The sequence below is a fragment of the Thyridium curvatum genome (assembly GCF_004353045.1).
Source record: "Thyridium curvatum strain D216 chromosome Unknown NODE_7_length_750237_cov_83.650653, whole genome shotgun sequence".
In the NCBI taxonomy this organism is placed as follows: domain Eukaryota; kingdom Fungi; phylum Ascomycota; class Sordariomycetes; order Thyridiales; family Thyridiaceae; genus Thyridium; species Thyridium curvatum.
In genome coordinates this window covers 525,989-552,865 of record NW_022156762.1, presented here as the reverse complement: position 1 = coordinate 552,865, position 26,877 = coordinate 525,989, and the positions used below count along the sequence as shown (strand labels likewise).

Here is a 26,877-nt window from a genome sequence, read left to right as displayed (position 1 = left end):
GCTCTAGGCTACTTCTTTGGGTCTTCTTCTTTTCGATTTCACCAATCCGTCTCTATCATCGCCTCGGGGTCTTCTCATTATTTAAGCAACGGCGTTCACGGTGGTTTTACGATGAAACAAATACATTACTGCGGAAAATGCAGAGGGATAGGTTCACGACATCGAAATGATACAGTTTTCTTACATATTCACCTGGTTGGCTGTAGCCAATGCAGTCTCCAAAGTATCATTGAGTGTTGCTCATTCGAATAGTGTGTTGTCACCTGGTGTATCGTGTTTCTAAGCTAAGCCTTCCATCCGCTCACAATGTAAACCACATCCTCGTCGGCTACGGGGTGGCCCAACCCTACTCTCTGCGGAATGTGCCGAGCGCTCGCTCCCCAGACGAGGGCGTACTTGAAGGTGTCCTTGAGTGTCCGGTGGATCCTGTCACAGACATCCTCAATCGTGCTGTTGCTCCTCACAATCAGCGCCTCGCTGAAGTCCGGCTCGATACCTTTCCGCTTCGTGTAGATACGAATGAGATTCAGCTCTTTCCAACAACGATCGATGACATCCTGTATGCCCAGATCCAGCTCGCAGCTCATGACCACTGTCTGCGGCTCGCGCGCTAGTTGGTCGAGAAAGTCGAGAGAGACGCTATCGATCTTGTTGTAGACGTACAGGCACTTGATGTACTTGCGGTGATCTTTCATGATCACGTCGATGAAGTCATCGACCGTCACGTTTTCGTCACGGACGAGAACCTCGCAGTTCAGAATCTTGTAGTCGCGAAGGATGTTGTAGAGCATCTTCTCATCCAGATTCTTTGGCGGGGTTTGGAAGGTGATCTTCATGCCGCCGGCCTTCTTGGGTTTGAGGTAGATGTTTCTGCCACCGTTAGTTCTCGGCTTGACTCTGATCAGCTCCTCTTGACTTACGGTGGCTCTCTGTTCAGCCGAATGCCCACTGCCTCCAACTCGGCCTCCAGCAAGGCCCTCTGCTCCGCCTTCTTGGTGGCGTCCAGCACCATCAAGATGAGATCGCTCGTCTTGGCAGCTGAGATGACCTGCCGTCCTCGCCCTTTGCCCTCGGCAGCGCCTTCGATGATTCCGGGAAGATCAAGCAGCTGGATCTCCGCTCCACCGTACTCGAGTACACCGGGAATTGCCGTCAATGTCGTGAAGGCGTACGAGGCCACCTCTGACCTCGTCTTGGTGACCTTGGACAAGAATGTCGATTTTCCTACCGAGGGAAAGCCCACGAGTGCTATTCGAGCATCACCACTCTTGCTCACGTCGAAGCCCGCACCCGGACCACCGCCTGAGCCCGGACCAGGCTCCAACAACTGAGCTCGGAGCCGCGCAAGCTTTCTAAAGAGACTGTGAGCAAGTTTTCACGGGGCCTTTCGTGAAGAGGTTTGGCTCTCTCACCCTTTCAACAGTCCCAGATGATATTCTTGAGAAAAGTCAGTAGTCTGCTAATGCCGAGCTGCTCTTTGAGCCGAGTGGCAGTCTTACCAGTGGCCTTGTTCTCTGTGAGTTCCCGTCAGTTACATTCCAGTCAAGCCGGAGCATGGCAAGAGAACTTACTCTGCGTCCTCCTCATCTCATCCTCGATCCTGTCTCGATATTAGTTTAAGAGAATCGGGAATAGGCACAAGGCAATGATACCAGCGGAAAAGCGCTTCCTAGCTTGCAACGATCCACCTGGAAATAAATATTTCCCTTTCGTCAATGAGCCTCAGCTCTTTTCCCAGATGGATCGTCGCTTGTTAGGAAGCGCTTTTCCGCTGGTATCATTGCCAAATGGACATACTCCTTGATCTTGTCCGTGATGTTCACCATATTGGCGCTTGGTTGAGATCCACAAAGGACCTCGTGCTACCTATTCGAGAAAAGGTCGCTTCCAAGAGCCGGATGTGTTCAGTTCGCGATGCTTGATCTCCTCAATCTCATCCAATCCTCTGCGCTTCACTTTTGGGTGGCAGAATCTCAGCGTTTGTGGTGGGGGTTTGTCCCTCAGTAGCACCCACGGGTGCTCACCGCCTTCCTGATTTGGCACATATCGGGGCGGTTTTAGCGGCGCCACCCAGCCATATTTTGTTGCCATCGGCCTGGCAGAAGGATTCTCTGCGACAACCACCCTAGACCAGACCAGCCCTGCCCTCCTCTCCTTCAGCTACCCTGAGCAGCAGGACCACAATACAATCATGTCGGACAACGAGCACGAGTCTCTCGCCGTCGCCGCTACAAGCACGGAAGTCGCGCCACCCACGGAGAAGAAGGTCAAGAAGATTATTCGGAAGAAGAAGAGGCCGGCGAGGCCACAGATCGACCCAGCATTGATCAAGTCTGAACCGCCTCCGCAGACCGGTACGACCTTCAACATCTGGTACAACAAATGGGCTGGCGGCGACAAGGTAGACAACGTCCAGACAGCAGCCAAGGGCCGCTGCAACATCGCCAAGGATGCCGGCTATACCAAGGCAGACCGCGTCCCCGGAAGCTATTTCTGCCTCTTCTTTGCGCGCGGTCTGTGTCCCAAGGGCGCCGACTGCGACTACCTGCACCGGCTGCCAGGAATCCACGATCTGTTCAACCCCAACATTGATTGCTTCGGCCGAGACAAGTTCTCCGACTACCGAGACGACATGGGCGGCGTTGGCAGCTTCACCAGGCAGAACCGCACCATCTACGTGGGTAGAATACATGTCACGGACGACATCGAGGAGATTGTGGCGCGGCATTTTGCAGAGTGGGGGCAGGTCGAGAGAATTAGGGTCCTGAACAACAGAGGCGTTGCCTTTATCACCTACACCAACGAGGCGAATGCGCAATTCGCCAAAGAGGCCATGGCGCACCAGTCGCTCGACCACGAAGAGGTGTTGAATGTAAGGTGGGCGACGGCGGACCCAAATCCCATGGCCCAGGCAAGAGAGGCTAGGCGTATAGAAGAACAAGCGGCGGAGGCGGTTCGGAGGGCACTGCCCGCCGAGTTCGTGGCAGAAATCGAAGGCAAGGATCCGGAAGCGAGGAAGCGGAGGAAGATCGAGAGCAGCTACGGGCTTGACGGCTACGAGGCACCCGACGAGGTTCATTTTGCGAGGGGCGTGAACGCGGTCAACCCCGTGGGAAGGCAAGGATATACGCTCGAAGAGGAGCAGCGGCTCATGATCGAGAACGGCGATGCCGATGGCAGACAACAAGAGACCGCTGATGATGCCGGTGGCATCTTCTCCAGCAGCACCTTGCGAGCGCTGAACTCAGCCAAGGTTGCGGTTGCATCCAAGCCCAAAACGGCTGCGCCCGCAGGCCCGCTGGTTTCCTATGACAGCGATGACAGCGATTGAACTTTGGGGAACAACACTCTATTGCGAAGCTGATTAGACTATCCGGCGTACAGGTGTTGTACAGAAGTGTATGGCTAGAATGTTTTTAATGATACCACATTATGCAAGCTGGTCCCTGATTTAACATGGCGGGGAATAATACATCTTGGACTCCAAATCGAGTGGCTACATGACGTGTGTGTGTGTGTTGTCAGCTGTTGAAGATCCTCGAGTACAACATCTCGTGCCTCCCAACCCAGAGGTCCATGACAGGCACGCTCTGCCCGGCCTCCTCGATCTCGGTCCCCCACTCGCGCTGCACCGACGTCGCGACGAGGTCCTGCACCTGTCCGCTGGCGAGGATCTTCTGCGCCTGGTATGGCCCCAGGATGCCCGCCCGCACCGCCGCCGACACGAGCGCCTTGACGTGCGATAGCAGGAACACGTACGCCGTCTGGTACAGCTCCAGGCCGAGCAGGCCGGCCACCACCCCAAAGAGCGGCGGCAGGTGCGCCGACACGGGCGGCGGCAGATCGTCGTCGTCGACGTCGGCGGTAGTCGTCCCGCCGGGAGGACCGCGGAGCAGCGCGGCAAAGTCGCGCAGGACGGAGGAGGAGGCGGCGGCGGCGGCGGCGTGTGGGCCGAGCGAGCGCTCCCAGATGGAGAGCAGGGCGCGGCCCTGGGCCGTGGAAGCGCGCCGGCCGACGGTGCAGACGATGGCGGCGTCGAGAGCGTCGTCGAGGGCGGGCAGGCGGCTCGGTTGGCGGTGGGCGGCGAGGACGAAGGGCAGGGTGGTGGAGGCGTAGGAGGCGACGGAGAGCGGCAGGAAGGACGCGGTAAAGGAGGAGGGGCTGCTGCTACCCTGCGCCGCGCGAGGGGTGGTGTGCGCGAGGTAGGACTCGAGGCCGGAGCTGAAGGCGAAAGAGCCGAGGGGCAGGGCCGAGTCCGAGAGCAGGAGGAGGAAGTGGTTCCCTGGTGATATGTGGGCTGGCCCAGGCCGCTGGCTGTCAGTGAGGTATTCTTTTCAAAAGTTTGAGATGATTGCGACTCGTCCGCTTTGGTTCGCTACTTACGTGGCACTCTGATCGGTGCGTGTTTGATGACTGGCTGCGACTTTCCCACGGGCACGGTCGATGCGCGAGATCGGGCTTGGGTGAGTTGCGCCTCTGCTTTGGCTAGTTGTTCTTTGAGATCATTGATATGAGCCTCAATCTGGCTATCGGACTGACTCTCCCCCTCACAGTCCATCTTGAGACTCGCACAAGCTGTCTCAAAGTTGGTGGTGTACAGTCACCATGCCGTGATAGATGAGATTGGATAGATAAGCCGCCTGCGGGGTCATCGCCAGTCAATCTCATGTCCAGCAAGGCGCGATCATGGAAACGACGAAAAACAATTGGAAATGAAAGACTATCTGCACCATCAAATTCGAGGGGAGCCAACATTGCAATTCAACATTGCCCACCGCAACGTAACCAAAGAGTTATCGAAGGCGGCCCTCATAAGGAACCTTCATTGTTGAGCACTCTATATCAATCATAGGTACTACATATAAAACCCTTCAGCCAAGTGAGTAGACGCCAATACACCAATGCTAATACCACGCATGCAAACTCCAATTTAGACCACTACGTTCTCCTTGTTCCGACCCTGTCTCTCATGCAGCCTTCGTCGTTCCGACCTCTTCTGCTCAATGCGCGCAATTGCCGCAGCACGTCTGTCGGCCGGCAAGGCGCTCCTCGATGCATTCATTGACCAGACGGCGTTCGTGCTGGTCTCGGGGCCTCCAAGACGTGCGAATTTGCCGTGGACCAAATCGAATCCGGGCTCGTCGCTATCCGATGAGACCGGTCGCCGGCTGGCATGATCGCCACGTGCCGTAACTGACATCGACTGTTGCTTCTGGCTTTGCTCCCGAATGTTGTGTACAGGCAAGACACTACGAAGCCGGTCCGGATGACTGCCCTCTTTCCTTCCGTAACCCCTAGTCGGTCGTTCAGACAATGATGGCAGTCGATCGCGAGCGCCATCATGAGCGGATAGGCTCTCCAGGCTCGATACCCCGCTGGCAAGAGCAGACCCCTTCCTTCCTGCTCTCCTCTCGCTAGAGACTGTAGCAGAAGGTTGCTGCTGAGTTCTTCGCTCCCGCAGAATAGGCAACTCAATGCTCTCTTCAGGCACGTTCATATGTGCAACATCTTTGTCCTCGCGTATCTGGAAATCATAGCTTTCCATCCGCTTCCGAGAATCACCAGCCAGGCGACGCGAGCCTGGTAGATCATGTCTCTGCGAGCTGCCCTCCGCTTCCTTCAGCGCTTCCTCATTGGGGGTCCTTCCCCCCGTCAACGCATCCAGTCGAGCAGCCCACTCGTCCATTGTCTCGTCCGACCCAAGTGACCTTGGTCTTCTCTGGGCACTAGCCGCATCTGCCCTCTTTGATGAATCGGCTTCCTTCTTAAGTTCCGATATCTCGGAGTCCTTGCGACGAATGGCTTGTTCGGCCTCCCCATATCGCGCTTTCGCATTCTCCTTCAGCACTTCGTACTTGCGCTTCCAGTCTTCAGCTTCTTGTTGGTGTCGACCGCCGGCCTCTTCGGAGGCTTTCAGACGTGTCTCAAGGCTTTCAATCCTGGCCTTCGCTTTGGAGAGGTCCTGGGTAATGTGCTTGTTCTCAGTCTCGACTTTCAGCTCCCGCTGCTGGGCGGTTCTGAGGTCCGATTTCAGATGGCGAATCTCTTTTCGCAGATCTCCGAGCTCTCGCAGCTGTTCCCGAGCCTTTTTGAGCTCTCGCTGAGTGTCGAGTAACGTTTTGTGGGTGCGCGGTGAAGTCGACTGTCTGCGTGATTTGATACCCTCCACCGATTCTGCCTGCCGGGTCTTCAGCAATGCGTCCAGTTCCTTAACCTGGTTCCGGTATTGGACTGCCAGAGCAGTCTGCTGAGTGAGATCCTTGATCAGATCCTGATTGTCCTTATCGCTCCCTTTCATGCGCTGCGTGGCAATCTTTGCAGCGAGCTCGGTAACTCGGGCCTCCATCTCCACCACCCGGTCTCTCTCCTCCTGCAACTTCTGGTTGAGCTCAAGGGCCTCGGCGTCTTTCATCTTGGCATACGACTTGGCCAACTGCTTGTACTTGACCAGCTTCTCCATCTCGACCTTGGCATCTGCATGATACTGCTGGAACTCTGATTTCCAGTACCTGCCGGAACGAGAATGCGGCTCATTGAGGTCAATTGTCATATCCGGATCCCGGTCAAGTTCGTCCACTTCTTCCCACGCGTCATCAGCTGCAGCAAATGCATCGACTTCCGAGGGTCGTGATTCGGTCGGTGCAGACCGCCGCTCGGGCTTCCGTGATTTCTCTAAGGCATCCGAAAGACGCGTCCGGGGACGTGGGTTGGCGCTTAGCGATTGGGATCCGCCCTTGTTCCCTGCTGACTGTCCGTTTCCTCGGACATCTTGGTTGAAAGACACGCGTTTCCGGCGCGCTGTGGCGGTCCCTGGGGTCAGAAGAATGCCGGCCGGTTTCGTTGGCGAGATCGGTCCCTTTTCTTCCGCTTTGGCGGTCTTGGCCAGTGCCGCGGCAGGGACATCACCAACACTCTGGGGACGGTTTTGTTCCTTAGGAGCGGGAGTGCCAAACAGGGCTGTCTTTAATGCCCGGACGGCAAACACGGGTGCAGGCGTGTCAGGCTGTTCAATCTGAGTGTCGTCTACCATGAACGGTCAGTGAATTCACCCTTTCGCGCTTTGTTGCCAAGCTGTATCGGCTTACCTGCTGCCGTGGTGTTTGCAGCATCGTGCGCCGGCGCGCCCGTCGCGTTCTCCAGGCCACGCTTGATGGCCCACCCTAGCATCGTGCTGGCCCAAAAGAAACAGACAGACAGAGACAATTGAAACCTTCGAATTGAGCCTGGCACAAAAATAATACACGACAAATTTGAATTACATCATCAGCCTCGAGCGAGTGTGTGTGTGATATCGCGTCGATCGACTCTGGTGGACGAGAGGATGAATGGGGTTGATCGATGGTCGTGTCTCTGCCAAAATGAAAATATGGGGTTGTTTACTTTGTTACTGTAAATGGTTGGCGCAGGGCCTGATGGTCAAGGTTGGGTCCCATGACGCAGCTGGAGCTCGAGGATTGCGCATGGTTGGCGCAATCAGCTCCAAGCTACAGCGAACCTACTAGGGTCGAGTCACACTACAGAGGCGTGAGAGGCTACCAACCTTATTAGCCCGAGGCATCAGTGCCCCACCGAAAAGGCGCTGGAACCCCGCCATCAATCCATTGATTGCTTGGAGAGACTAACAGCAGAATATGCACACCACTGCTCAAGACCTCATCGAGGTACTAAGTACCTACATCTGTGAGCTGCGTTCGAGTCACACTTCAACTCTTCCCCCAACCATCTATTTCAACTGCAAGCTCAGTTGCTCAGACGGCCATCTCTAAGTTTCCTTTCAGCTAAAACTCCCGCCACCTTTCTATCCAACATTAGTCTCCTCGTTACTCATGATGGGCCTGTCTCACTGAATCATCACAGCCTTCTAGGCTGTGATCAGAGTGACCTTCTCAACCACCGAAGGCCCCCAGTGACTCATCAACAAGTATTGTGAATGCCAATATGGCCTCGAGAACAACAGCACCATGGAAGCAGCCCAACAAGTCGCCCAAGAAGAACGATAATAGCTTTCCCGGCCTGAAGGCGCCTGGTCCAGCTCCCACCACTACGACACAATATGAGGAACGGCAGCAGAATGAGCTGCTCGTACTCAGGTCAGTCTTCCAGGAAGACTTCATAGATCACGAGGCTGCTCACCATGCCTGGAAGGTGAGCCAACAGCACTCAAGACACCCATTCCGCGGTCCAACAAGCTGACAAGAAGTCACCAACATGGACAGAAATCAGAACCTGCCTTTGATATCCACGTCAGGGCAACCCAGAACCCAGACTTTGCCTTGACTTTGGCCGTGGTGTTTACAGCCACGTATCCCAGATCACCACCACTTATCACTGTCAAGAACCATGATCACCTCTATGAGGGCACGGTCTACAAGATTCAGAGGCTGATCCAGACCAAGTCGAAAGCCTTCGCAGCGGAAGAGAATGAGCTGATTGTTGACTTGGTCGAGGACATCAAGGACGTCCTCGAGGACGCGGCAGCTCATCGGGCTGCTGGCCAGAAGTTGCCCTCCTTGGAGGAAGAGCGCGCAGTTCACGAAGCTGAAGCAGCCAAGTTCGCTCAGAAGGAGAAGGAGAAGGAAGACCGAAAGCAACGTGAGCTCCTGGAGAAGGAGGCGCTAGCTATGAGGGCCAAGGTAGAGAAGGAAGTGGAGTTGCAAAAGGACCGCGAAACTACCAGGGCCAAGCAGTCCCGGAAAAAAGGTCACAGCAGCCGATCACCCACGCGGTCTGCCGAAGACATTTCCAGCATCGAGCCCATCACTTTTGATGAGGTCTGCAACTGGACCGACGCTGCAGGCAACACCACCTCTTTCAGAGTTGTCACGGGCATGGTACCATATCGGCATGGTCCCATATCGACCGTGTGCGTTGTGCGACCTGCTCTCGCCGATGGTGATACATGCCCAAGTCTGGCGTTGAAACAGACAAAACTACGACCCAATGGCAGTGACAATGCCCAGTTTTTCAAGCAGAGGCAGGAACTGGAGACGAAGCTCAGGATCGTAAAGGATCTCCGCGGCTCAAAGAACTCGGAGAACATTCTGCAAGTGCTCGGCTTCCGCATCGAAAAGGACCTCGCTGCAGATGAAATGCCGGATTCCAGCACCTACACAGTCAGTGTCTTGACTCTGCTGGCGGAGAAGGGATCTCTCGAAGACTTGTTGGATCTTGCTGGCCAGATTGAGGTTGCCAAGGTCAGGTCTTGGTCAAGAGATCTTCTCGATGCTCTGAATTTCCTCCACAACAGCAATGTTGTGCACGGGGACATACACCCTAGCAACATCCTCCTCTTCCGCGAAAGCAACGGGAACATCGTTCCAAAGTTGGCTGACGCGAGTTTCCAGCGAGAATTGCACACCATACACGCAAAACGGCGTGCGATGGCTTCAATGAGGACTGCGAAGAGTGCATACTGGCTACCGCCCGAGATTGCAAGCCTATCTGAGCCAAGTTATACCTACAAGACCGATATATGGGATTTTGGAGTCGTCTTTCTCCAAATGATATTCAGCCTGAACGTGTACCAAAAGTACTCTTCTCCCAAGGTCTTCATGAACTCCGTGGCAATATCGGACTCGCTAGAGGAGCTGGTGTCCAAGTTCTTCACTTTGGAGCCAAAGAGGCGACCCAGAGCCTTCGATCTTGCGGCAAGTGAGTTCTTGGCGATAGATGCTCCTGTCTATGCCGAGAACTCAAATGCCATCACTTCTGGCTCGACTACCTCCTTGACCCGGGCTCTTTCAGCTGGGGCCCGACAAGACTCGATGATTCGTGCAGGCTCTAGATATCAAGAGGACTACGTGGAGGAAGGCCGCCTTGGGAAAGGCGGGTTCGGGGAAGTCGTCAAAGCTCGGAGAAAGCTCGATGGCCAGATATATGCTATCAAAAAGATCACACAGCGCTCCGAGGAAAGTCTCTCCAATATTCTTAAGGAAGTCAGACTCCTGTCTCAGTTGAGCCATCCCGCCGTTGTCCGCTACTATACCGCATGGACCGAAAATGTTCCTGATAGTTCCACCCTTTTGGAGGACAAGTCTACCGGGGAATTCAGTGATGATTTCTCCAATGGACAGTTTGATATTCAGTTCACGAATACCAAGAGTGCCGGACTGGACTTTGTATCCTCAAGCGGTCATCAGGACGGCGGCATAGTATTCGACGATGATTCAGATGAGGACGATGACCTTGGTGTAATAGATGAGGAAGATTCAGAGGATGGGGATGAGACAGCTTCGGATGACGAGGACGACGATGACACTATTGAGGACTTGGGGTCCAATAGTGTTCGCAATCTAGTCGAGCGGAAACGCCCTCGTAGGTTCAGTCAGCGGGGCTACCGTACGGTTATGTATATATCCATGGAGTACTGCGAGAAGAGGGTGAGTTTATTTCTTCCACATTCTACTTAGTAAGTTACCTGGTCCAGCTGACCGACCCTCACAGACACTGCGGGACTTGATTCAGCGAAATCTTTCGAAGGACACACAAGAAGCCTGGCGGCTCTTTCGCCAAATCCTCGAGGGCCTAGCACACATTCACAGCCTTGGTATTGTGCATCGCGATTTGAAACCCGAGAATATCTTCATCAGCGTTGGCCCTGAAGCTGTCGACAATGTCAAGATTGGCGATTTTGGTCTCGCCACCATTGGCCAGTTAGCAGGGGACAAGAACCTCCTGTCATCCAATGTCGATACTGTCGACGAGACCAGGAGCATCGGCACCTCTGTCTACGTTGCCCCCGAGGTCCGTACTGGAGGAAGCGGTTCATACACACCCAAAGTCGACATGTACTCACTTGGCATATTCTTCTTTGAGATGTGCTATCCGCCTATGCTTGGCATGCAACGTGCCGACGTACTGACGAAGCTCCGCGCATCACCACCAACGCTTCCGCTTGATTTCAAGCCCAAGGAAAAGACGCAAATCGAGATAATATTATCATTGGTCACGCACAATCCTAAGGAGCGTCCATCTAGCGTTGAGCTGCTCAAGAGCGGCAAGCTGCCTGTTCAGATGGAGAGCGAGGCGATGAGGCGTGCTCTGGCCGGTTTGTCCGACCCGAACTCTCCATATTACGAGAAGATGCTGTCCATGCTATTCAGCCAGCCGGTCGACCCCGCCAGGGACTATGCGTGGGACATGTCTACATCCGCTACGACAGCTGCTGACTTGATGAGGCAATACTCGGTCAGGGATGCATTGACATCAGTCTTTCGGCGGCACGGCGCTGTTGAGGTTCCAAGACATGGCCTGTACCCACGATCGTCCTTGTATAACAAGAACGTGGTTCAGCTACTCGATCAGAGCGGAACACTTGTTCAGCTGCCCTTTGACCTGACGATGGGCCATGCCAGATCGTTGGCCAAGAATGCCAATGCCGCTGTGGTGCAGAGGTCCTACTCGTTTGGTAATGTCTATCGCGACAAGACCAATGGTACTGGCGGAAGACAACCAAGCATGTTTGGGGAGGTCGATTTTGACATTGTGACAACCGACACACTGGACTTTGCGCTCAAGGAAGCCGAGGTAATCAAAGTCATCGACGAGATCATACAGGTCTTCCCCTTTCTATACTCACAGCCCATGTCTTTTCAACTGGGCCATTCGGACTTGCTCCATCTGATCTTTGACTTTTGCGGAATCGATTCTGGAGCTCGCCGCGCGGTTGCAGATTGCCTCAGCAACCTGCACATCCGCAATACTACCTGGCAAAAGATCCGAACTGAGCTGCGCTCACCCCTGATTGGTGCGTCTGCAACGAGCATTGACGCTCTGGAAAAGTTTGACTTTAGAGGCGAGTACCCGTTCCTTGCCATTGCGTGATGCAGACAGCTAACACGGCGAGTTAGACTCCCCCGGGAAGGCATTCAACAAGCTCAAGGCCATCTTCCAGGGGACTAATCTGTATCAGAAGGCCGCGCCGACAATCGCCCATCTCCGCGAAGTTGCCGAGTATTGTAGCAAATTCGGACTAACCCACAAAGTCTACATCTGCCCGCTTAATACGTGGAACGAAGTGTTCTTTTCTGGGGGGATCATGTTTGCCTGCCTGCTGGACAAGAAGACCAAGGACGTGTTTGCGGCAGGCGGGCGTTACGACAGTCTCATCAAGGAGCACCGTCCACGCATCGGGACCCAGTTTGAAGAACGCCATGCCGTGGGCTTCACCCTGAACTGGGAGAAATTGGCCCAGGCTCCGGCAAAAACGGGCAGCAAGGCGCAGTTGAAGCGGGCCATGGCCGACGACGAGGGCCACGGCGTCTTTGGAGCAAAGCGGTGCGATGTGCTGGTCGCTAGTTTCGACCCCGTCCTCTTGCGTACCTCTGGCCTCGAGATCTTGCAGACCCTGTGGTCCCACGACATCAGCGCCGAGCTCGCCAAGGACGCCCGCTCGCCAGAGGACCTGGCCATGAAGCACCGCGGCGAGCAGCACTCGTGGATCGTCATCGTCAAGCAGGACAGCCTCAAGATCAAGTCGCAGTCGAAGAAGGACACGCAGGACGTCGAGATGCCCGCATCGCGCCTCGTCCCCTGGCTCCGCGCCGAGATCCGCGAGCGGGAGCTCCGCACCCAGGTCAAGTCGCGCGGCGCGCTCTCGCTGTCTTCGGAGCCGCCGAGCGCGACGGCGGGGCCGGATCGGGACCGCGTCGTCCATGTCGTCGAGGCCTCGAGCCAGGGGGGCGGCGGAGGCAAGAAGAAGGGAGGTGGCGGAGGTGGCGGCGGCGGCGGCGGTGGCAAGAAGCACGACCAGTACGCCATCGCGGAGCAGGCGCAGGCCAGCGCGGCCAAGCTTGCCGACTCGCTGCGCGAGGGGCCCATCGCGGCCGTCGACGCGAGCGACCAGGCGCTCGACCTCGTGCAGCGCACGTGTCTTTCGGACCTGTCGAGCTGGCGGCGGGCCGAGCAGGGCGTCAAGGCCGAGGAGAGGCCGGCGGTGCGGGAGCTGCGGGACGTGCTGGAGACGTGGGCACGGGAACACCATCATGCCGGGGGCCCGCGGAACGCATTTGTGCACAGCTCGAGGACGGGCAAGTGTATCTTGTACGACCTCGCTGCCTGATTATATCATGTTTGGGTTCGGAGCCGGCCTCAGGGATGGGCGCACTGTTCCTATCAGGGTCTCTCTCTCCAGCCGACTCTGGATCGCTGCATGCATGAGGACGGAAATAGATAGGATGAACGGACCTTTCAACATGGGACACTAAATAGTAGTGGCACTGAACGGATAGGATGTTTTGCAAATAAGATACCCGTCGAACAAAGGAGTGCCCCTGTTGACAAATGCACGATGCTCATTCATGCACGAGCAACACTTTAACAGCCGAATATATCAACAGGAGCATTTGTAAATCTTCGCCGTTCATTTGATGGTTTGACAAGTCTAGAATCTACTGCAAAGGGGGGGGTATCCTGCTATGTACACCATTTGCATTTGTGATAGCACGACAACTAGGAGAAAAATGCAAGCGCCGAGCCAAAGGGCCCATCGTGCCGCTTCGCTTTCATGCAACGCCAACCACATGCGTTCCCTCACCACTCCGTCTCGACGAGCTTGCCCTCCGGGTTGTCCCAGTCAGCAATGAAAGATGCCGTCTTCGCTCGCTCGCTTCTCGCCGCAGCCGCAGCAGCAGGCCTGCTGTTGTTGTTACTGTTGGCCTCCCCGACGACTTCGTTCCGTGCTGGCTTGTTACTGGTGTCCTTCTCGTCGCCGCTGCTGCTGTTGTGCCGGATAGGAAGCTCCACCATCTCTGTAGCCCTCGGCTCGACGCCCGCCCCGTTCTGCCTGACCCCATTGGGCGCCTCGAGGGCCGCCGGGTACTTGCTGCCGCCACCGCTGGCTGGACCAGAAACAGATATGTCTAGCAACATGGCCGAGCCGCCGTCGTCGTCGTTGCTGTTATGGTGCACAAAGTCCGAGAAAATTAAGTCGTCCGCACCTCCAGCAGCGGCCGCCGTCTCCAACTCGTCGCGGTCGCTGAGATCACCACCCACAGAGGCCCGGTTTGTCGCCATCGAGTCGTCACTCCCCGAACGCTGCAGCCGCTTAGGGGGCGAGGCTGGAGTGCCGATCGACGCACGCTTACGCGCCTCGCGTGCTGCCGTCGCTGAAGAAGGGACTTCTTCGAGGAGCTCCTGCTTAAAGAGGCGGTTGTCGAAGCGTACAAAAGTGCGCTGAGCCTCCGTGAGCGGTAGGCGCTGTGCTGCGAGGGCGCGAGCGTCGGCATAGACGCATATCGGCGTGTCCTCTCGCGAGCATGAGGTGAAGTGCCGCTGAACGGCCTCGAACGTAGTGACTTCGGCTTTGACAGGGTTCTCCTCGCTCGGGAGGTAGCCGAGGAGCCACCACTTGTCCTCCGGAGCCGTGGTATCTTCGAGCTCGATAAGATCCGGCTCAACATGCTGATGGACGTAGACCGTGTCGGGGTTGATCACGACACCCTGGAGGTAGTACACCTGCGTCGGGTGCCAGTCTAACTCGTTCGAAGGCACTGTGTAGCGCGAGCTTAGCTCGTGAAGGAGCTCCTCGCATGTCTTTTGTTCGCGTTCCAAAACTGCCAGTTTGTTAGAGTGATTGCATCAATAGCACCAAGGCACGGACCAAAACACATACCTTTGAGCTTCTTGTTGATCCCGGCTATCTTCCTCTCGTGAATCGTTGCACATGCTTCATGATGCGCGGCGAATCTCTCTTCCTCGTCGGTGAGCTCGATGAGGTGATCCACGACCCCAGGGCGATACTCAAAGGCCTGGTCGGTATCTTTCAGCTCCTCGTGTCTGCGCCACAGCGCGTCCGCCCTCATGCGAGTGATCTTGCCCTGGTGCATTCGAATGCAAGCCTCGCTCAGCTGGCACCTATCCACCCACTTCCCCGTGCTCGGCTGGCACCACTTGGTGATCCTCTCCTTTGCTATGGCGGCCTTGTTGAGCGTCTCGTAGACCTGGCCTATCTGACGTCGCAAATCGGATACCCGATCGTTGTTATCCTTGAGGTACCTGTCTGCGTACCAGAGTTCCGGGATCTCAAAGCTGGCGAAGGAAGTCTGTTCCTCGAGGGTGAAGCGCATGGTCACGACCGCTCCTGGCACGCTGAGAGCCGCCCGCCTCGATTGCCCCATGCGTTCTTCATCCGAAGGAACCATGCTACCCCATATCATCTGGTCCATCAAATTGTAAAGGCTCAGCGGCTGGCCCAGCTGCCACTCGGGAATCCTGACATCGAATAGCGCTGCGGCCTCCATCTCACGCTGGTCTTCGGGGACTGTCAGATCCTCGACCCCGGTGAACAGTGGGACAATCTCTTCTTTCAGACCGCCGTTCTCATCTATATTCGCTTGCTTTAGCGCGTCAAAAAAGTCCCTGTCAAAGTCGTTGCCCCAGGCTTGGGCACGCCTAATGTCGATCAAGACGTCTGCTGTGCCATAGCTCCGATCTGTCAGGTCCAGGAAGGCCATGAGGCGATGCAGCTCTTGCGAGAACTCGGGTCGAACATCAAGCCAAGGGTTGTCCGGCTGCGACAACTGTCCGGGGAGTTCGATTCTGGTGCCCTTGTACCAGTCCGAGTCATGTCCATACGTGTCGGCAGGCGCACCAGAAGAGAGGAGAGCATTACGTGCCACGGGTATCTCATGAAAGACGGTCAACAGGCCGCCGAGACGGTGCCTGCTGTCACCGACCTGCCGGCAGCGTAGGAAGGCCGGGACGCCCTCCACTCGCTTCCTACCAGAAGCCCCCGGCTCTGGTGACTCGCTGTTCAGAGGTACCATTGCCCACTGCGCCTGGTCATATTCAGAGCGGTTGGCAGGCCCAAAGTAGGGAAGAGTGGCGTCGCCGTTGGCCAGCCCGGTGGCCGCCGATTCGGCCAAAGCCCGTTGCAACTCAACATCTTCCTGCTCCCGTATGCTGGGCATGCCGCCCGAGACCTGGTCGTTCGAATCCGCCGGTCTACCCAGCGGCGAATGGGTTCTCGAGGGTGGGCGAGACGGGGGCAGCTGTTCCACATGCGACGGCGACACGCCGTGAATGATGTGCTCGTCGCTCGGAGCATCGATATTGAAGGAGGGGATAGTATCGATAGGTCCATCTCTGGGCACTGCGAACATGCCTTCGTCCCATCGATGCCTGCTACGGAACTAATGACCGTGTATGTCAGCAAAGGAGTTAGGGCAATGGGAGGGGGGTTGAAGCAGGAATCGAAACGAACCTTGGCCTCGTCATTGTAAAACTCTGTTACCACTGCTTCCACATTGCAATGCTTTTCCTAGCAATCAATACTTGGTCAGCCTGATGCGAGGACGTAGGAGGGAGTAGAATTCTACAGCTTGTGACATACCCTTAGTGCGGCAGCAACCAAGTTTCGATCTGATCCAGGATCTAGAGACGTGAACTCGCAGACCTGCAGAATGAGGTCCTCGGTCGGCTCCATCTCCTTGATCTCAAATGCCCAACCCTTGCAAGGTGACGAGTTCGTGATTATGTAAAGTAGCCGGTGCAACTAGGCGCCATGTCATGGACTGGGCAGGAGGCGGAAGAGTGGACGATCGGCGGCAGCCAAAGATTCACCGTAATCGGCAGCCAAAAGGCTCCAGCATAAGGATCAGCGGGCAAATGAGCGAGCTAGAAAGAGAGACAGTGTGTGTGTGTGTGTGCGAGAGAGGGAGAGATAGAGAGAAAGTGAAATGATTACAAAGCTGCCTTGATGCTATGCAAGAAAAATCTTGGGGAGTGTGTAGTAAGCCGCTGCTGTGGCTGCTGGTGCTGGTGCTGCGAGCCAGGTCTACAGACAGAGAGTTGGGATGCGATTGTGCAACAAACTTGGAGGTTTGGTGATGACGAGCTTGCCATCACATGGCAGAGCGGCGGGGGGTAGAATCAGCTACCTGACCTAAGGTAGCGCTAGCAGGAGTTGAGGTAGTACAGCGGCTAACGTTGATTAGGTACCCGGGCCACCCTTCCAGCCTCAAGAACTGGGCCTGTTCTGGGGATAAACAGTGGGGGTCAGTGCTGTCACTCAGCGACCTGGAACTACACATAATCCACCAGATCACTCTGGAGTGCGCCCTCGCTGGAAAGATGACATCCATGGATGTCTCCTCTTACTCTGTGACCATCATGAACATCCGCTTGCATGTAAACCATGTTGATATATCCCCGCATAAGATCTGCAGGCCAGATCATGTACACGCCTGTATTACACTGTGGACTATGTCCTTTGTCCTCTCAAGTAGGATAGCAGGTCATGTTCTAACTAAAGGGAGGGGGGGAAGAGTAGGGAAAGAAACCAAGTAAAGTCAAAAGCCAAAAGTTGCAAGCAATCAAGTAAGCAGAATGCTATACCGTCTGTCAGAAAGTCCACCTATGTTGGTTAAACAGAGACGCCTGTCGCCTATGGAAAGTGCATGGTCGAAACGCCGTCCTCTCAAAGGTGTATCACACCAAGTCCGCTATGCATATAATCAATCGAGTCGAGTCGTGGAAGAAGGGAGACGCCTCCCCTTGCCTTCTTGTCGTCAAGGTGAAAGGGGTTAAGTCGGGTTTGGGCCCTGCCAAGCTCGGTTCCTTCCAACCGCCTCACAGAGGCCACCATGGTCGTTGGGAGGGAGCCGCTGGCTCAAGACTCCTCGTCCTCCGAGGCATCCTCCTTGTCTTCCTCAAAGTCCTCCATCTCATCATCCTCGCCTGTGTCACTGCCGCCAAAATCGAACTCTTCATCACTCTCAGCCCAGAAGGCATCGTCATCCTCCATCTTCTGAGGAGGGGGCGCATCGAAAGTCGCCGGCATGACAAAGCCATCGGGCATGTCCTTTTGTGACTCCTCTACGGTCGCCTTGGCCTTGGCCTGGTACTTGGCCCGGTAGTCACGGTATAAAATACCGGCGTCGACGTTGGCGGGGGAGCCGATTTCCGGGTCATCGAGGAGCAGAAGGACGGATCGCAGGACCGACTCGACGCCTTGGAGCGGCGACCATCGCTCGCTGGCCTCCTCTCCCGACATGTTGTCGTTGCCAGGCTTGTGGAGGATCGAGATGCACAACTGTCCATCTGGATAGACGTTGGCGTGGTAGACTGGGGTGAGGAATCGGAACTTGGGCGGTGAGTAGGGGTAGTCGTCGGTGAAAGTCATCTCGGCCTGCGGCACACGTCAGCAGTCGATCGTGATGGAACACACAAGGGCCAGCCACTGACCCTCAGATAGGCACCATAGAAGTCGCTGTCGGGGTTGATCACAATGAGCGCGAATCGCCATCGGAAGAGGTTTGCCTGGTCAGGCTGGTTTGGAGGTCATGGTCAGCCACACGTCACATCTGGAATGGAAGGAGGCCAGGCGGGACCAGACTTACATCGATATTGACCCATTTCTCCTTCTGGAGGTCTCTGAGTTCCGTCATCAGGCGTTGTTTCGCGCCGCCAGCACGAGAAGCCATGGCTGTGCTCTCAAGTGGGGATGTCCCAACCGGGTCCTTCAAAGTGAGAATGGAATGGCGTTGAGGTGTGCAGAATCTGGCCTGTTTTCCGCCCTGACCTTTTCTTCTTCGCTTTGTTCCTTTGGTGAGAAAAGGGGAAAAGGAGAAATATGCTTCCACGCGACGGTCTGAACAAAAGAGATCCGAGCGATCGTATGGAAGGGATTGCAGGGTTGAGTCAGGTTACTGCGTTTCCGGTTTCCAGTGGCGCGTCGCCGATGGCGGGGGCAGATTCGGTTTCAGGGACGTCAAGGCCTTATCGGAAAGCACGGACAACTCGCGGGCGGTGTGTTTGAAGCGCAGTGACTAATTATGAGCCTTTTGGGAGGCGAAAAGCACCCCAGTCTTTTTCTAGGTAAGGTATTTGTAGTGTGCCCAAAATAGTTGGGCTGTCAATAGGCATGCAATTGGCAGTACTGCCCACCTCACCAGCCTACCGCCTACCGCCATTGTAGGTAGTGAATAGGTACCTACACAATAGCTTGTTGCTTAGGTACCACACCTTGGAACTGTCTAGAATTCATCCCGAGTTTGGCTCCTAGGACTTGTAAGCCATGACCACCCAGTGGTTAGGTGTGTGGACATGCGGAAATCACAACCAGAATGTCAAGTTGAGGACAGCATTAAACGGTTTCCCGAAAACGGTTGAACCCCGGCTGCACCAATGATGTGAGCACCGAACCAGAAAAATCTACCTGGGTAACTGTACTACTCCGTACCTGGGTAGTTCCCGAGGCTGACGGGGACGCCGGAGGCCGCGGCCAGGCACGATTCAAACATCACTGATCTTGTCATCCTTGGCACCCATAACCTGGGAGATGACGCCATTGGATAAGAGGAAGCGACTGTTCTTCCCCGTCTCCAAGCGGGTTATCTGCTTCCTACATATCTAGTGGGAGAGAAAAAACATGTCAAAGCCGTGGGCGTGTGGAATACTGGGCCATTTGGCCAGACAAAAACCAGCAGGACTGAGAGAAAAATGATAAAAAGCTATACAATTTGTTTGATGATGATGTGATGCTTCGGTATGCAAGGTTCAACACTGGCAATCTTACATCAGAATACAATCGGCGTGATATCTACCCAGTGTGGTAGCTATCATGCCTGCCCCTGCCGACTCTTCCTCCATTGCATACGCCCGTCCCTCGAAACCGCTTATTTATTCGACAATCTCTTCTCCTGCCAGCGTGACTCAGTGGTATGTGCAACCCCCTCGCCCGGCCTTGCCTCCATAGGCCCATCAAAGGATAGCCTCGTCCTCAAGTCAACACCCGGAGGAGGTCGCCAATCTCTCGAGCAATCGCGCATGCGGCATAGGTAGTCTGCCACATGCGCGGCCAGGAGCTGCCCAATTAGTTGCCGTTGAGCTGAACACCGTCCAAGGGACTAGCCGGACCGGAACGCTTAGTTCTCAGGGTCAACGGGAATGGGTACTCGTCAGGATCCTCCTCCTCGCTGTATTGGAAGTCAGTATCATGGATGATTGGACTGCAGTGTAAGGTAAGGGGAACACTTACGGAAGCTTCCAGGCAACATAATCCTCCGTGCTGAGTCCCTCGCGACCCTCCTGCAGGCTCGCAAAATCTCCCGGGGTCATCATGCCAGTGCGGTCTCGGGGCGAACCGGGCACGGAGAAAGGACGTGAGATCTTTTGCTCAACTCCCGGGATAAAGTCCTCGTCTTCGTCGCCGCTGCTGAAAGAGTCGGGGTACGCTCTGCGCAGTGCCAGCTGTCGGGCCTTGACGTATTCCATGCCCATGCGCTTCCAGTCGAGCAAGTCGCTGAGACGCTCGGTTCGGTTGCGTTGGTTGATACGCTGCCGGCGACTCTTGGCACAGAACTCAAACATGAATGAGGTGAGCTGGTTGACCGAGTCATCGACGCCTTTGGTCCGGCGGTCCACAATGTAGATACCATAGTCGCTCGAGTTTTCAATGAGCTCCTCCATATAACAGCCGAAGCCGGACAGGTTGGTGGTGATGCTCGGGACACCCATCACAGTGCACTCGGCAGGTGTGTAACCCCAAGGCTCATAGTAGGAAGAGAAGACGCCCAGGTGGGTTCCCCGCACAAAGTCGTCGTAGTCCATGGGCAGGACAGGGTTGGCCGAGTTCAGGAATTCGGGATGGAAGACGACCTTGACACGATCGGAAGGATGGTTGAAGAGCTGGACGCGGCGGATCTGGTTCAGGATGGGGTCTTCGCTGTCATTAACCATATTGTGCGTCACGATGGGCGGCAGACCGTGCCGCTTCATGGCGAAGAGGCGTCGCCGAAGCAGGACACGATCCTGCCCCGTGATGAGCTCCTTCTCGTCTGGCAGCGGATCGCCATCGTGCCACTTGAGGGACCTCTCAAATATGCGACGACCAATGCCTCTCTCAATAACGTCCACGGTATCGCGGAGCGATTTGATCACCGCCTGGCCTTTGAGTGCCTCCACCGTAAGTGAGGATGTCTGTGCAGGCATGATGATGAACGCGACGACTGTCGTTTTGCTGCCGGCGCTCTTGAGGCGATGGTTGAGACGGGCCAGCCCTTCGATGAACATGTCGACGCCCTTGTTTCGGAACTCGTAACGGCCAGCAGTGAAGAAGTAGAGGGTATTCTCGGGGTCGAAGTCGTAGTGGCCGTAGAAATGACCTCGCACAAAGTCATGAATCTTCTCCTTAGACTGCTGGTGCAGATTCTGAAACTCATGCATGGCCGAGAACTTGGTCACGTTGAGGCCATTGGGCAACACACCATCTGGCTTGCGCTTCAGGAGATGCTCGCTCTCGTAGGCCGTGATGTGGGAAACGGTGGTGAAGACGTCGCAGGAGTGAGCAGCGGCACGCTCGATGCAGTAACGGTGGTAGATACCGCGCTTTCCAGCCTCGGCGTCCACGTCGAACCACTGCAGGTTGTTGTAGAAATCGACAGAGCCGGCGCACAAATACCTACCGAGAAGGGTTGCGTGAGTAGTAAAGATGGTGGTGACATCAATGCGGCGCTTCTTGCACAGCGGAAGTGCTACACCGGCGAGCCACTCGTGAAAATGAGCAATCACGGCTTTCTTCTTCTCGTGGCAAACAAACTGCACGTCGGGTCAGCGGCGAGAAGTCTGGAGGCCAGCCAGGCGGGCGGGGGCCTGGGCGAATCGGAACCTACCTCTCCCAAAAACCAGGCAACAAGATAGCCAAACACGATTGATTCGTTGGTCTCGTCGTCACCCGGAGGGGAAGGGATCGAAGCCACGTTCCACAGGTCGGCCTTCCACTCATCCATGTACTGGTATGCCGTTTTCGTATCGATGAGGAGAACGCGAGGAGCGCCTTCAATGAGCCAGCGTCCGTACAACATGCCGATACCTCGCTCCTTCATGGCATTGATACTAGCAGCCAGCTCGGGGGTCGTTGGTTCCAGCTCTTCGACCTCGACCGCAGCCTGTCGCTCGCACATTAGCTTGCGTCACCAAAGGCGACGGTTGGAGAAGGAGTAAGCGAGCTTACAGACTGGTGGTTGAGGGGTCCGATAAGGGTGTATCTATCTCCATACTCGGCGGTCGTTACGGGAGCTTTGGACTTGATGACGGAATAGATGCCTCCCACTATGGTAGGGTTAGGTTATATGTTCACGCGATCTTCTGGTGGCCTCCCAACAAGCTATCACGTACCTCGATGAGCGACCTCAGTGGCAATCTCGAAGAGGATGTGGTTCTTGACCTCACGGGCCTCCCGAGTATCATTGCGCTCCTCTCCTGCCATGGTGACAAACTAGGGGTTCTCCAAGCGAACTGTGAGATTGATGGTCAGCCATCAACGGAATACATAGCAGGGCCACTGTGTTTGGTCCATCTCGAGCAGTGCTCAGTAGAGCATATCATCGGGATGCGCATGGAGATGCCAAGGGACAGGAAACCTCTGCGATCGGGCGAAGAAAAGCGTCTATAGGGCAGAGTGTGGTAGAGCTTACCACTGGAAGAAACTTTGCCACAGGGTACCTAGATCGCGAAGACCAGAGAGGTACCGGAGCTATCTCTGAGCCTTGGAGCTCTCAACAGCTGAAGAACGAATGAAGAATCACAAGGAGGATTTGAGGTCAAATATGATACTGTGCGCCACGGACGAAACACAAGCAGAGAGGGCTTGAGAGGGAGGTGGACAAGCACAGGATCGAGGGAGAAGGGGATCAAGTTTGTGACGGGGTGGGCAGAGAGAATGAGCGCAAGGAGGATGGCGTGAAGACTATCATCTGGGCCGAAACGAGGAACAGGCGACCACGAGGTGATGGTGGTTGGGCAATTGGCACTGGCAGTGGGGAACAGCGGGCTAGCCGTTTGGCTCTCGAGCTCGACGCTATCAGAAAAAAAGGTAACCTAAGCCGGGATGGTTGACAGGGTCATGGCGGTAGGCGGGTTTGTACGTCGAGACGTACAGCGCACTACGGGGGTGCCGCAGCTGCAGCATCTCCAGACCGGCCTAATTGCAGCCCATGGAGACCGCCCAAGACGCACTAAGCGCCCACTAGGCGGCATTGACCCGGTACCATGGGGGTACTTCGCGATCGGTTGATCTTGATTGTACGCAATATTCATTAGCGAGAAAAACTCCTTTTCCAACCGTATCATGACACCCCAAAAAAAAAACCTTCCTTCCCCCCAACAATCTACTTTACGTGAGGAGGGAGGCGCATGATCGGGCCGGCAAATGGTCAATCCAGAATTCAGAGCAGGCTACAATCGCCGGCCGTCGAGGGAATTTCGCGTGTCCCCTCGTGTCGTTGTCGATGTTGTCGTTGTTGCCATGAGCAGCTTTGCCAAACATTCTTGGGCAACAGGATCAGAAATAAAATCATAATGTTGCGTCATTGTCGCTGCACATACGATCAAGCTAGCTCAGATCATGTAGCTTCGGGTACCTGTCCTTGGAGCTATGGCCCCCACAGTTCTCCTGCACATGCTGGAATGACGACAGTGAATGCGGGGTTGGTTCTCGAAGCAGCAAGCTCTGTAGCATCTCATCTAAATAGAGTAATGAGGTGTACGAATTTTCTTGATATTTTGACAACATGGGCATATCCAGCTATCAGCCTCCTCTAGGCAGCTTTATTCCCTACGCTGGACAGTGCGATATTGTATTGCGCAACGCCGCTTAACACTGGTCGGGCTGCAGAGATCTGACATCCGGACAGTTGGGATTTGGAGAAATATAAGAGTAAGCAAGGCACACTGACAAAGGTCAAGTCGAGTCCATAAGTACATTATGTACAAGTAGGTACAAGAAGACACAAGACAATTAGATCGTTTTCTGATTAGGTAATTGCGCATTCGAAAAGGTTTTTCTGCTTCTCCGAACCAGATGGCTGCCGTCCCGCTAAGGGCTGAAAGAATTCTCCCAGCTTCGGTTGACCAATGCATTCAAGACATCTTCAATGCCATCGGAGGGTTTGTAGAGAGCTGGCATCACACTCGAATGTTTTCGTCCCTAAAGAAAGTAAAGGGCCAGTAGATAGATGGTACCTCCTTAGTGGAGAGATATTCACAATAGGTGGCCGTGTTGATTATCAGTCGCTGTTGCTCGAGGCTGGCGCATCTTCACCATACCTATCACAAAGTCAGAACTGAACGGAACGCCAACACCATCTGCGGGATCCGACTGAACTGGCAGGTGAGAACTTGCAGCCCAGCAGTTGGATAAATCCCAATCACGTAAAGTGGCCCGGGTGCGGATTGTCGACATGCTCCAATTACTTGTACCGTTCACATTTTCTATTGTCCCCCTCCAACCGTCCGAACGCATTCTCTAAATGGCCTGACTCGTCACCACCGGAGCCGGAGAGACAACGTGCAGTTTGTCAGACATTAGAACAGCAGCTTCACAAGAGAGTCTAGGGGCGGGCCGAGAGTATATGTCACAGTGGTGTTTGTTTTGCTCCCCCTGGCGTGGGGAATTCAGCTCAATTCAGCTCAAACAGGTCGAGCTAGTTACGGTACTTCATTTTTGATGGGTTCCTAGATGCAAAGTGAGACATCTGCAAGGTTACTATTTGAGGCCAGCGATTCAGACCCGGAACCCCAGGAAACATGTTCAACGAAACTGTATTGCTCAAGAAAGGAACCGACTTCCTTCGCAGCGAGCACGCTCACAGCTGATACCCACATGTTCGCCCTTAATTGTTACTTGTCATCTTAGAATACGAGGTTAGCGTAAGATCCCATAGTCGAGGCTTCAGATTATCTTTCTCTCTGTCAGTAAGGACAAGAAGGAGCAAGCACTAGATGAATTTCTAACGAGTAAAAGCCAGCCCTGATGTAAGTGAGCCCTCCCATGTTTCCATGTTTGCAGACACTGTACGAAGTACTTACCTAGGTAGTCAAGTGATGGTCAGATTAGTTGACGGACTGCTAACAGAAGTACTTGGCTATCCATCAAGCCCATCGGATTTAGGTAGTGGGATAGCCCTTCCGAGTTCCAGGGCAAGGATGTGACAAGGATACTGGTTGTTAAGATTGAGGTAGCTCCTGATGAACTTCCGTCAACTATTCAGACGCCCACTTGGTAGTTCAGGGTTGGTCTTGGCTGGGGAGGTTTGCTGCAAGGCCAGATGGCACATGACCTCCACTCCATCAGATTTACAAGCAACCAAAGCAAGCTAGCCATTTTAATGCATGTACTCACTGTAAAGTTAGGTAAGGTACCTAAACCTGGGAAGCACTGAGCACATAAATCCAGATCCAATTCACCACAAACATCTACAGAATCGCGCGACATTTTCCAACCTCGGCAGATCTCATCTTGCACCTTGCCTTCTACCCTCTGGCCTCATCTTCAACCCTGGCAAATTTCCCTAGAGCATCCCGATGCCTTCAACCCGGAATCACTCACGACTGATACCTTCGATGACGTGACTATTCTGGCGAAGATTCCTCTGCGCGTTCCGACCGCTCCTTGACCTGCGGCGCATGTGTAAGACGAGCTTGGAGCTTTTCAAGTAATGGGCCGATACAGACTTGATCGTGCACAACCCTCATTTCCTTGATCGATCATCGCAAGGAGAGCGCGTCGGGCTGGTAGCAATCTTGCCATGCGCAGCAGGAAAACAACAACGATGGAAAGGCGGGGAGCGGATTAGCCTCATCCCATCCCATCCATCTGCTCGCGGTGGTACAACGGCCTTGTCCCTTTGCAAGCGACGGAAGGCTGCAAGAACTTGAAATCTGGGCAAGCCTTGTCCTGTGAGTGATGGAGCTTTGCCGCAATAGTCCAGGACTCCAGATCCGACTGCCAAGAACCCGGATCAAAAGTGCATGCTGCCCTCGGCGATTCTGTGCATCACATGCATAGAGTCATTCTCTCGAGGTTCTGGCAGCGGCGAAATGAAGGTCACGAGAGCCTCCTGGATGAACTTCGTTCCCATACTATACCATCAAGCCTCTTGTCGCCTGGACAGGGTGCGAGGAGATTTGCAAAAGCGGCGCGACGAGGGATTGCCACAACACGGTGCTCCGGCCGGAGCATTCACCGTACCGAGCCGCCTGGGTACGGGCTGTCGACCAGCAGGGAGGACCAACAGATTGCACTCCATATGCTGTCCTCTTTGCTGTCCACATACGAGCTGACGAGCGGCTCGCGGCACGATCGACTCATTCTCTGGTTCAGAACCTCCCAACAGGCCTCAATCCTCTGTTGCAAAGGCTTGGACTGGTACCAACAGTTGGCACGATACGTGAAAACCGTTACCGTAGAGCGCATTGCCGCGCGTCCCGTATGTAGCACTACAGCCTTGACTGCTCGTGATGAATGTCGCTTCGGGATCGACCTAAAGGACAAGGCCGACAGCCGCAGGAAGACGGGTTTCATTTTGTTTGTCTGGAAATACCCAGGGCCGTATCGTGGCGGGACAAGCGTCCCTTATCCACTCCATATGATGATATTACCGGTGCAGCTCGACTGGGCTTGATCCGGTGCCTGCCAGCCTGCCGCCTACTTCCAAGGTTGCTTGACCTAGTAAGGTAGTGGTAGGTTCTGGCTATCACCGTTCGACAAGCTCCAATCGCCACGCGCACCTCAACCACCTTCAGTTTGAATCTCAACAACACACCGGCAGATCAAAATCACTCACAGAGCGCAAGTGCCAGTCCGAACCACACGAGGCAAGAGAGAGCTGCACAAAACCTCCCGCCCTCCCTCGACCTAGCCTGGCCAAGTCTGGGCCGACATCTGCCATACCTACCTACCTAGAAATTCTTGTCTTTCTCTTCGATCCATTAACTACCCCCCGGGGAAGGCCCTTTACCCTTTTGACACACCCACCACCACGCACCGTTCAGTTCCTTCCGCTAAAGTCAATGCCTAGCTCGCACTGACCAAGCCAGCCTGCCCGGCTCGATCTGTCAAAGAGCCAGTAGACTCATTGACGGCTATCCGCATCCTTC

General features: G+C 54.9%; 8 protein-coding genes across 8 annotated transcripts; 2 read left to right on the top strand and 6 right to left on the bottom strand.

The window, feature by feature from the left end:
- Positions 1 to 284: 284 nt before the first annotated feature.
- On the bottom strand, positions 285 to 1,826 carry E0L32_001894 (uncharacterized protein; the record flags this gene model as incomplete). Its single annotated transcript, XM_031136024.1, has 6 exons — positions 285 to 870; positions 921 to 1,352; positions 1,413 to 1,437; positions 1,500 to 1,514; positions 1,572 to 1,600; positions 1,798 to 1,826. The coding sequence occupies 6 exons, from the start codon at positions 1,824 to 1,826 to the stop codon at positions 285 to 287; spliced, it is 1,116 nt and encodes a 371-aa protein (XP_030990030.1).
- Positions 1,827 to 1,914: 88 nt separating this feature from the next.
- On the top strand, positions 1,915 to 3,331 carry E0L32_001893 (uncharacterized protein; the record flags this gene model as incomplete). The annotated part of the gene is made up of 2 exons (XM_031136023.1): positions 1,915 to 1,991; positions 2,062 to 3,331. The coding sequence occupies 2 exons, from the start codon at positions 1,915 to 1,917 to the stop codon at positions 3,329 to 3,331; spliced, it is 1,347 nt and encodes a 448-aa protein (XP_030990029.1).
- Positions 3,332 to 3,521: 190 nt separating this feature from the next.
- On the bottom strand, positions 3,522 to 4,558 carry E0L32_001892 (uncharacterized protein; the record flags this gene model as incomplete). The annotated part of the gene is made up of 2 exons (XM_031136022.1): positions 3,522 to 4,330; positions 4,384 to 4,558. The coding sequence occupies 2 exons, from the start codon at positions 4,556 to 4,558 to the stop codon at positions 3,522 to 3,524; spliced, it is 984 nt and encodes a 327-aa protein (XP_030990028.1).
- A 372-nt stretch (positions 4,559 to 4,930) lies between these two features.
- E0L32_001891 (uncharacterized protein) lies at positions 4,931 to 7,167 on the bottom strand (the record flags this gene model as incomplete). The annotated part of the gene is made up of 2 exons (XM_031136021.1): positions 4,931 to 7,023; positions 7,086 to 7,167. The coding sequence occupies 2 exons, from the start codon at positions 7,165 to 7,167 to the stop codon at positions 4,931 to 4,933; spliced, it is 2,175 nt and encodes a 724-aa protein (XP_030990027.1).
- Positions 7,168 to 7,938: 771 nt separating this feature from the next.
- Positions 7,939 to 13,060, top strand: E0L32_001890 (uncharacterized protein; the record flags this gene model as incomplete). The annotated part of the gene is made up of 4 exons (XM_031136018.1): positions 7,939 to 8,145; positions 8,217 to 10,379; positions 10,444 to 11,746; positions 11,850 to 13,060. 4 exons carry the CDS (start codon positions 7,939 to 7,941, stop codon positions 13,058 to 13,060), a joined length of 4,884 nt encoding a protein of 1,627 aa, XP_030990026.1.
- Positions 13,061 to 13,530: 470 nt separating this feature from the next.
- On the bottom strand, positions 13,531 to 16,423 carry E0L32_001889 (uncharacterized protein; the record flags this gene model as incomplete). The annotated part of the gene is made up of 4 exons (XM_031136017.1): positions 13,531 to 14,552; positions 14,612 to 16,130; positions 16,202 to 16,258; positions 16,331 to 16,423. 4 exons carry the CDS (start codon positions 16,421 to 16,423, stop codon positions 13,531 to 13,533), a joined length of 2,691 nt encoding a protein of 896 aa, XP_030990025.1.
- A 1,185-nt stretch (positions 16,424 to 17,608) lies between these two features.
- Positions 17,609 to 18,422, bottom strand: E0L32_001888 (uncharacterized protein; the record flags this gene model as incomplete). Its single annotated transcript, XM_031136016.1, has 3 exons — positions 17,609 to 18,127; positions 18,184 to 18,267; positions 18,339 to 18,422. The coding sequence occupies 3 exons, from the start codon at positions 18,420 to 18,422 to the stop codon at positions 17,609 to 17,611; spliced, it is 687 nt and encodes a 228-aa protein (XP_030990024.1).
- A 1,391-nt stretch (positions 18,423 to 19,813) lies between these two features.
- E0L32_001887 (uncharacterized protein) lies at positions 19,814 to 22,207 on the bottom strand (the record flags this gene model as incomplete). The annotated part of the gene is made up of 5 exons (XM_031136015.1): positions 19,814 to 19,916; positions 19,979 to 21,537; positions 21,612 to 21,887; positions 21,953 to 22,050; positions 22,117 to 22,207. 5 exons carry the CDS (start codon positions 22,205 to 22,207, stop codon positions 19,814 to 19,816), a joined length of 2,127 nt encoding a protein of 708 aa, XP_030990023.1.
- Positions 22,208 to 26,877: the final 4,670 nt, after the last annotated feature.